The sequence below is a fragment of the Phaethon lepturus genome, unplaced genomic scaffold (genome assembly GCF_000687285.1).
Source record: "Phaethon lepturus isolate BGI_N335 unplaced genomic scaffold, ASM68728v1 scaffold1079, whole genome shotgun sequence".
Lineage (NCBI taxonomy): Eukaryota > Metazoa > Chordata > Aves > Phaethontiformes > Phaethontidae > Phaethon > Phaethon lepturus.
The window spans coordinates 14,919-25,016 of NW_010562574.1; the positions used below are offsets into that span (position 1 = coordinate 14,919).

The following is a 10,098-nucleotide window of genomic DNA, read 5'->3' on the forward strand; positions in this document are numbered from 1 at the left end:
TACAATATATTAAGTATTAAATAATATATAATAAAATATCATGCTTTTTATATGTATATAAAATTGTGTATCTATAGAATTTTGTAAAACATATATATATTAAAATATGTGCTATATCTAATATATATATTAAGAGGTACGTATAAATAAAGTATTTACTGAAATAGAGGGGGAGAGGTAATTTTTCTGCACAGGACTGTTTAGGAAAACAGTGTCTTGTGTGAGTTCATTAAACAAGTTTTTCATGAAACATATCTTGCTTTCTTCAGGGCAATACCACACCCTCGAGGCCACGCACACTTGGCAGCCCTTGTAAGCCACGAGTGTAAGTTCTTTATGTCATCTCCATGCGAATGGGTATCACTTTGTTCCCGCTGCTGTCTCCTAATTAATGTGTAAACATAGGTTGCTGTTGCAAAGATGTTCTAGCTGGGCAGTTGCATTGTAGAAGAAAGTAAAGAATATTCTTTGCAATGTTACAACTCAGTAGTGACTTACTTTCATATGTTTAACACTGTTCATATTATCTTTAGGTTGTTTCTACAGTAATGATAACAGAGGATTCTCAGATGTACTTTTTTGTAACACAGACACCATACGAAAATTCCTGTGTTTCAGTCCAAAGAACCTATGTCCTGCCAAATCTGTTTTTATAAGGTTAAAAATTTCTGACATTTGTCCTTAGAAACTTCATTTTTAGGTTATGATTTTAGATACTAAATGTGTGTTGCTGTCATACTTAATGTGAAGCAAGGGTGACTTACTGTGAAAAATGAACTTGGTGTTGGTTAAACCTCCAAATGTCTGCACATGAGTGTATGTTAATGCAAGTGTATAATGTTATAGAACTTGAATACCTTTGCAAAATCAGGAAATGTAGTAACTTGGTAATTGCTTTTTGCACTTAATTTATGAAACTTCAGCCTTTTTAGTACCATTAAATACAAGAACCTGAACTGTAGAATAACTTCAGTATTTGGCCAACTAGAAATTACCTGTCTTGAAATTTCAACTTTCTTCAGCTCCAGGGTTGATTCAGATAGAGTTATAATTTGTTTTAAAGTTATTTTCTAGAGAAACTCAATTTCTTCTGTTAAATATTTTGGGTTTAAGTTTTGTTTGAAACATTGCATAGATGTAATGATAGTCACAGGAACAAATTCAATGAAATGCACGCCAGTGTTGGAAATACTCTAACTAATGTGTTTTCCAACGTGAGAAACGGATACATCTTTTTCTCTGAGAAGAGTACAGAATCTCATAGTTTACAAGCGTTTTATTCCTCTGTATTGTCTTTCAGCCTATAACTTCTCTCATAGAATAGATCATTTGTCATTTGGAGAGCTTATTCCAGGAATTATTAATCCTTTGGATGGAACAGAAAAAATAGCATCAGATCGTAAGTGTTACATGTTTAAAAAGGCATCTTTTCCTTATAATTAAATTTAAAATATTATCATGTTTCATGAACATTGTGATTTACAAAGAGCATGTCCTGCTAAATATGGTAGCAAGCAATGCACTGTTCAGTTATGTACATGGCATCTTAAGTGGACGACTTCTTTTTAATATCAGTATTGCTGTGCTTTGCTGTTTTGCGGAAGTTGATTTGCCATTTCTTCCAGATTTGTGTTATGTTGAAGTTACAGTATGCCTGAACAAATTGCAGAGAATTTTGCAGCAGTATGCTACAGTGGACATTCACAGATCTGATTGTTGTCATAATGGGGAAAAAAATAAGTCTGAAATAAGTCTGATTTGAGTCTGATTAACTCTTGACTCACCGTGAGTCTTGGATTCTATTCCTGTATTTGGTTTGTCACTTCCATGGTGTATTTTGTGAGGCTACTAGAGGGATGGGTTTGTGTATCACTTTTTTCCCCTCATGTATAAATAAAGGAGTATAGTAACCTACTTTAGAGAGCTACCTATGCCTCATCCTCTGACTTGCATTCCCTATGAGAGGGATCCTTAGAATCTTCTCAAGCTGCTGTTATCTCAAAGTCAGGCAGTCCATTTGGCTGTTCCAGCCAGAATCGTTTTGGGTAGTTATAACAAACTGCTTCAGTCTATCAGTGTTTTTCACTTAGGGAATTGCACAGAGACAGGGAAAACATAGATGTATGAGCATGCTGATTGCTTTACAAGAATTCTGTAGAAGTCTGTCTAATCAAGAGAGAAACCATAACCAGTTTAGAAGGACTTCCAGCATTGTATAGACAATTTCATCGCTAAAATCTACTCAGACCACTGTTGAGTTGTATGTATCATGCAAAATGTGACTGTGTGAAACTTGTTCAGTTCTAGTGCCCTGGAGAACGCTATCTATGCATTTCATTTGAAGCTTTGAGTGGCCTGACCTTAATGAATCTTTTAATTACATGGGTAAAATGTAAAGTTATCTGCATACAAATGTGACATAGGCCTTGCCCATGGAAACTAACTTTGTTCACGCAGAGGGAGCTGAAGTAGTCTTGGCAGTGCTGGGATTCCTTGAAGAATGTCCCTAGTGTAAATGACATAGCTGATTAATTATTTTAAATATTATTTGTATATTTGTGAATGTCTCTGATGTTCTGTACTTAATTCAACAGTGAGATTTGTTTTCTTCTAGACAACCAAATGTTCCAGTATTTTATCACAGTTGTGCCAACCAAACTCCATACGTATAAAATTTCAGCAGAAACTCATCAATTCTCAGTGACAGAAAGGGTAAGTAGACCTAAGAGAAAATGATGCAGAGGAAAATCTAACAGTGATTGTTTTTAACAAAAGCTCAAATGTGAAAACGGAGACTTAGTTGTACTGTGGTTTTGAAAACTCCTCTAGTGTGAAGAGAATCTTTGGAGAATGTTCCAGTGGACTAGATTTATCTGTAAATCATGTAATACTGATGGTGAAGTGTATATGCTTGGCAACACATCCTGACTTCTTGCATTAGTGTATTGCATTTGTAGATCTGGAGTCTGATGTTAGAATTAATGATAGCTATCCAGTCACTTCCACTTCACTGGATGCTGGTGGTGGTGGTGAAATCCTGTAAGTTTTGGGTCTGTAATCTTGTGTGTAGTTTTACAAATATTTAATCCGTCTTTAGTTTTTTATCCATGTGGGAAGGAAACCAAAAAACGCAGCTCACTTGAATGTCATGAACTTGGTTGTGGAGTGTTAGAAATGGAAACAAAGGTAGTTTGTATGAAAAACTAATCACACAGAAAGCATCTGTCTCTCAGCTGTCTTGTTTAGTCTGTATTGAACCACCAACTCTAATTATTCTCCAGACTAGAGAGCTTCCAATTCTGGGCTTGGAGAGGCTTTTAATTCTGAATCCCTGAAGAAAGTAGTTATTGCAGCATAGTACATGGGCAAATCATAAGGTACTAATTTTAAAGACTGCTGTAAATAAGAAAAAAGCCTTGTGTGTATCATTACATGTCTCCCGTTTCCAGACATTGAATGCTGTTTTGATCTTGCATTCAAAAGTCAAAGAATTCCCACCTTTCTCAAAGTGGGAAGAGGATCTTTGCTCACAAGCTAGCGGAGCTCATTGACAGGGCTTTAAACTAGACTTGCAGGGGGAAGGGGATAATACCAGGCATGCCCATGACAAGCTGTGGGATGACATACCAAGGTTAGAGGGATGGGGTGCTAACGAGGGCCCTCAGCCTGGTGCTCTGAGATGTGCTGGCTACACTGCAGCACACTTGAGGTCTTATGGAGATGAGCCGGGGGTTCCTGAGGTCACAGGAGCCAACAGGGAAACACCAGCAAAATACCTTGAAGGAGTTGAGGGGTGTTGCTCTAAGAAGGGGACATGGCTGACAGCCCAGCTGAATTGCCTCTATAACAATGCACACAGCATGGGCAACAAGCAGGAGGAGTTGTAAGCCACAGTGCTGATAGAAAGCTGTGACCTGGTTGCCATTACTGAAACTTGGTGGGACAAATCCCATGACTGTAGTGCGGCTATCGATGGCTGTTCAGAAGGGACAGGTGAGGAAGGAAGGACAGAGGCGTCACTCTCTACATTAAGAAATGGGTAGAGTGTGAAGAACTGTCTCTGAAGAATAGCCACAAGCAGGTTGGAAGCTTATGGGTAAGAATGAGAGACCACAGCAACAAAGGGAACCTCGTGGTTGGTGTCTACTACAGGCTGCCTGATCAAGGGGAGTCTATTGAAGCCTTCTTACTCCAGCTATAGGAGGCATCGCACTCATACGCTCTCTTGCTGGGGAACTTCAACCACCCCCACATGTGATGGAAAAGCTATAGGCAATCCAGGAAACTCCTGGAGTCCGTAGAGGATAACTTCCTATGCCAGGTAATAGACAGCCCTACCAGAGGGGATACAATACTGGACCTATTGGTCACCAAGGCAAGTGAGCTAATAGGTGACGTCAAGGTTGGAGGCAGCCTGGGCTGCAGTGATCATGCACTGGTGGAGTTCGCAGTCCTGAGGGATACAGACCAGGCAAAGAGTAAGGTCAGGTCCCTGAATTTTAGGAAAGCAAACTTCCAGCTCTCCAAGGAGTTAGTCAATAGGACCCCCTGGAAAGCTGCCCTCAGGGACAAGGGAGCAGATCAGAGCTGGCAGATCTTTAAGGACACTTTCCATAGAGTGCAAGAGCTCTCGATCCCCAAGAGTAAGAAATCAGGAAAGGAAGGCAAGAGGCCAGCATGGCTGAGTCGAGGCCGGCTGGTCAAACGGAAGGGCAAGAAGGAAATGCACAGGCAGTGGAAGCAGGGACAGGTATCCTGGGAAGAGAACAGGGACAGTGCCCGGTTGTGTAGGGATGGGGTCAGGAAGGCCAAGGCGTGGCTGGAGCTGAACTTGGCAAAGGATGCCAAGAATAATAAGAAGGGCTGCTACAGGTATGTCAGCCAGAAAAGGAAGGTCAAAGAAAGCGTACCCCCCTTGATGAGCAAGACTGGCAAACTGGTAACAATGGTTGAAGAGAAGGCTGAGGTACTGAATGATTTCTTTACCTCAGTCTTCACTGGCAGTCTCTCTTCCCACACCTCTCGAGGGGATGGACTGCAAGATGGGGAGTGGAGGAGCAAAGTCCCTCCCACTGTGAGAGAGATCAGGTTTGAGACCACCTGAGGAACCTGAACATACACAAGTCTGTGGGACCTGACGAGATGCATCCCAGAGTCCTGAGGGACTTGGCTGATGCAGTTGCCAAGGCACTCTCCATGATAGTTGAAAAGTCCTGGCAGTCAGGGGAAGTCCCTGGGGCATCTCACCTCTGTGCCTGGGAAGATCATGGAACAGATCCTCCTGGAAGCTATGCTAAGGCACATGGAGGACACGGAGGTCATTTGAGACAGCCAGCATGGCTTCACCAAGGGCAAGTCCTGCCGGACCAACCTAGTGGCCTTCCTGGACTTCTGTAAAGCCTTTGACATGGTCCCCCATAACATGTTTCTCTCTAAATTGGAGAGATACAGATTTGATGGATGGACTGTTGGTTGACCACCATAGGGTGGTGGTCAATGGCTCAATGTCCAGATGGAGATCAGTGATGAGTGATGTCCCTCGGGTCTGTATTGGGACCAGTACTGTTTAATATCATCATCAATGACATAGTGGGATTGACGGCACCCTCAGCAAGTTTGCAGATGACACCAAGCTGAGTGGTGCGGTTAACATGCCTGAGGGACGGGATGCCATCCAGAGGGACCGGAACAAGCTTGAAGAATGGGCCCTTGTGAACCTCATGAGGTTCAACAAGGCTAGGTGCAAGGTCCTGTACTTGGGTTGGGGCAACCCCTGGTACCAATGCAGGCTGGGGCATGAAGGAATTGAGAGCAGCCCTGCTGAGAAGGACTTGAAGGTGCTGGTGGATGAAAAGCTGGACATGAGCTGGCAGTGTGTGCTCGCAGCCCAGAAGGCCAGCTGTATCCTGGGCTGCATCCAAAGCAGCGTGGCCAGCAGGTTGAGAGGGGTGATTCTGACCCTCTAAGCAGCGTGGCCAGCAGGTTGAGAGGGGTGATTCTGCCCCTCTACTCTACTCTGGTGAGACTCCACCTGGAGTCCTGCGTCCAGCTCTGGAGCCTTCAGCATAGGGAAGACATGGACCTGTTGCAGCAGGTCCAGAGGAGGCCTCCAAAATGATCAGAGGGATGGAACACCTCTCCTATGAGGACAGGCTGAGAGAGTTGGAGTTGTTCAGCGTGGAGAACAGAAGTCTCTGGAGAGACCTTACTGCAGCCCTCCAGTTCTTAATGGGGCCTTATAAGAAGGATGGGGACAGACTTTTTAGCAGGGCCTGTAGTGACAGAACAAGAGGTAATGGCTTTAAACTAAAAAAGGGTAGATTTAGATGAGATACAATGAAGGTTTCACAAAGAGGCTGGTGAAACACTGGCACACATTGCCCAGAGAGGTGGTGGATGCCCAATCTTTGGAAACCTTCAAGGTCAGGTTGGATGGGGCTCTGAGCAACCTGATCTAGCAAAAGATGTCCCTGCTCATGGCGGGGGGGGTTGGACTAGATGACCTTTAAACATCCCTTCCAACATCCCTTCCAACCCAAACTGTTCTATGAGTCTATAAAAAATCTTTGCGAAAGGTTTAATTAAAAATGACAGATAAAGTGAGAGGTAAGAAGGAAGCCTTGGGTTGAAAGGAAGTTCAGAGGTTAGGACAGCCGTTAGCTGTAATACAGTTTGTGGTGTTCTCCAAGGGAGAAAAATCTGTATTTCCTCAGAATTCCATGCTGTGCTGCTGAAAAATGCTTAAGTAGAGGAAGTAGGGTAGAGGTAGTGTCTTGGGGTTTAACTTGGGCCATGTGGACCGCTGAAGGGAAAGGTTTACTCTGGAAGTCATGAGAGCTGGAATAAAGAGAAGAATGGATAGGAAGTTCATAATGCAGTGTACTCCCATCTGCTGCTGGTCTAGCAATCTGCTTCATGTTCTCTCTGCGCAATCTCTGCAACAACTAAGGCACTCCTTAACCAGTTGACTGATGTCCAAAAGTTTGTCTTACTCCTTAGTGCATTTTTTCATCTTGTATTAAATTTTTCTCACCTTCTGCTATAAAGATGTTTTTTGTCAATTAACTGTGCAGTCTTGGCTCTAATTTTTTTGTGGGGATGTATTTTTTCAGGAAAGTTGCAACACAGTCAGAGGTTGCTTAGGAGAAAAGCTTGTGAATAGTGGAGGTGAAGTGGCATTGCATACTTGCTTGCTTTTGCTACCTCAGCAAGTAGCCTTGTTGCCTGTAAAGCTTCTTTGTGTTTTTCTTTGCAAGCCAAATACCCCTAGCAGATGACCTGGGAAGGAGTATTAAGAACAATTAGTCACTGAACAACTTAGTGCATTTATTTTATAAGAGTACATGTATACATAGGTGCATATGCAGACCTGGAAGAGGGTGGTCAGCTAGCCATGGCCAAACCTTGTGTACAGTGAGGTTTAATTGCCAGCAGCGAACAGACTGGGAAGCAGAGTTTGAAATGTGTGGGCAGAATCATTTCCACTATTGTTGATGCTTGAGATACTGTGTTTATCTGTGTTAAAAAGATTTATTTTTAATAAGGCTTTACTGAGATATCAGATGCAGAGCTAGTTATGTTCAACAACCAATAGTTAAATCTTCTGCAGTAGTAGAAGCCAGAAGGAGACCACAATGGTTTGTGGAAAAAGAATTATGTACCTTTTGAGGGTGGAGTTTTGGGTGTTCTGTTTAACTTCCTATTCTTTTTTCACCATTTGGCTGCAAAAGACCAATAAGGCGTAGGGAAACAATAGAGGAAAAACAAACAAATAATAGTTCTTTTGTCCCTTGTCAATGGCAAGGTTCTGTTTAACTACCTTCAGTCTTCTCTTGCTTCTTAGTATGCCTGATCATCTGTCCTCTAATGCTGAATGTTGTCATGCTCTTGAAATATAGAAAGCATTCTATGCTGTTTTGTTGTGTTTTGGGGGTTTTTGTGGGTTTTTGGTGTTGTGTGGTGGTTTTTGTTTTTTTTTTTTTTTACCCACTGCAAAATTTCTGTGACCTGGTATCGTAACTGATACAATCATTCTGGCACCCTTTTTACTTTGGTTTGGTAACAAAAGAAACAATACGCTATATGTCAATGTTAAGAAGTTTCCTAGTCTTTATTTTCCAAAGTGGTATTCTGCTTTTTATTTTGTACTGTATTCTGCATGGTTTCTGAGCACACACTATTAAATCTACAAATGAAATGGAGCTGTGATATAGTGCTTTTCTGTTCAGTCTTGCTTGTCTGTCTTTACTCTTTTAGCCTAGACATGACTGAGTTTGTCTTCAGTCAATTACATTCTTTTCTGCTGCCCTTGTATATTTTCAGCCAGACTTACCTGGCAGTGCATTTATCAACACCTTTCACTAATAACAAAATGACAGCAAACTTCTGAAAGAAACTCAAGGTTGCATTGAGGTATTTTCTTCTGAAACTTTTTTTACAAACTAGAGATTTTTAGCAGCCACACTCTCCTCTTTGGGGTCTTCTGGTTTAAGAATTTGGGCACATGAGAAGAAACTGTAGAAATTCTTGGATTAGGACTGAGGAGTGTGATCTGTTTAGAGTAGTCATGGTGAGTTAGTTGTTATTGTTATCGAGGTATATTTCTTGCTGTGTAACTGTTGTCTGAAATGACCTGACTGACAAAAATTTTGAAAAGAGTCTTGATACTAGTATTCAATTTTCAGACCCAAGGAGTTTTGAAATTTTGATCTTTTTCCTTTTTTTCTTTCCCCATCAAAGTAATGGATTATGGAATATGTGTTAAGTATGTACTGAGGGGAGAAAAAATGGCATTGGTGTAATTTAACTTAAGCTTCTGAAATCCTGTTATGGCATACTCCAGGGTCTTCCCCAATACTTTTAAGAACCAGCAATTAAATCCTCTGTGGCATGTGAATCTAGAGATATGCTCCAAGGCAGAAGGAGGGTGAAGCTTAATGAGTCTTAGATGCAGTATGTAGATTTATATATCACAGAATCACAGAATCACTAGGTTGGAAAGGACCTTCAAGATCATCAAGTCCAACCATTAATCCAGCACCACCATGTCCCCTAAACCATGTCCTGAAGCGCCACATCCACACGTTTCTTGAACACCTCCAGAGATGGCGACTCCACCACCTCCCTGGGCAGCCTGTTCCAGTGCCTGACCACCCTCTCAGTGAAGAAATTTTTCCTAATATCCAATCTAAACCTCCCCTGGCGCAACTTAAGGCCATTTCCTCTCGTCCTATCACTGGTTACTTGGGAGAAGAGGCCAACACCCTCGTCGCCACAACCCCCTTTCAGGTAGTTGTAGAGAGCGATAAGGTCTCCTCTCAGCCTCCTCTTCTCCAGACTAAACAACCTGTCTGGGAAAGCTGCCATAGCTAAGGCTGTTCAACAACTTAAATGTCTCCTGAAGGTCTCTTCCTGATTTAAGTGATTAATAGTAGCATATAAAGTAGGAAGAGTTGGGGCGCTTTATTGTAGCAGTGCACTCACTTGGGTTCACAGGCTAGACCAAGACTGTTGCACTTACAGGTACCAAAAGCAACCTGGTTATAAACATCCTTGTTTAAAGGACCGTGTAAGCAATGATAGTGAGAGCATGATAGCGAACATTGATATGCAGCATAGAAGATCAGTGACCAGGGAGGTAAATTGTTACTTAATGATGTTTGACTTTTAGAAGGTACTGGCCAAAGTTATCTTCGTGTTCCCTGGTCCTCTGTTGGTTGCAACTCTGATTAAGTAGCTCACTGTCATTGCATCTATTAAGAATTGTTTTCCTTGTGACTAATAAGTGACTAACTTGTGTTTCTCTTTCCTTTTTCAGGAAAGAGTAATTAACCATGCAGCTGGCAGCCATGGGGTGTCAGGAATATTCATGAAATATGATATCAGTTCACTTATGGTGACAGTGACAGAAGAACACATGCCTTTTTGGCAGTTCTTAGTGAGGCTCTGTGGCATTATTGGGGGAATTTTTTCAACTACAGGTAACTATCAGTGCTTTCAGTTCTACCAGAATTTTTTTTTTTTTGGCCATGGTGATTATGTTATGGATAAATTACAGGGGAGTCCTGAACCTCACAGAATCACTAGGTTGGAAAGGAC

The 10,098-nt window shown here is 41.9% G+C and overlaps 1 protein-coding gene across 1 annotated transcript in view; it reads left to right on the top strand.

Moving 5' to 3' along the window:
* The window catches only part of ERGIC2 (ERGIC and golgi 2), a gene marked incomplete at its 3' end in the record, with an annotated part of 22,875 nt that extends 12,844 nt beyond the window's left edge, over positions 1-10,031 (top strand). Inside the window, exons 8-11 of the mRNA XM_010294295.1 lie at positions 270-325; positions 1,301-1,399; positions 2,615-2,712; positions 9,818-10,031. Coding sequence (XP_010292597.1) covers positions 270-325; positions 1,301-1,399; positions 2,615-2,712; positions 9,818-10,031 — 467 coding nt within the window. The remainder of the gene's footprint in view (positions 1-269; positions 326-1,300; positions 1,400-2,614; positions 2,713-9,817) is intronic.
* Between the last annotated feature and the right edge of the window lie 67 nt (positions 10,032-10,098).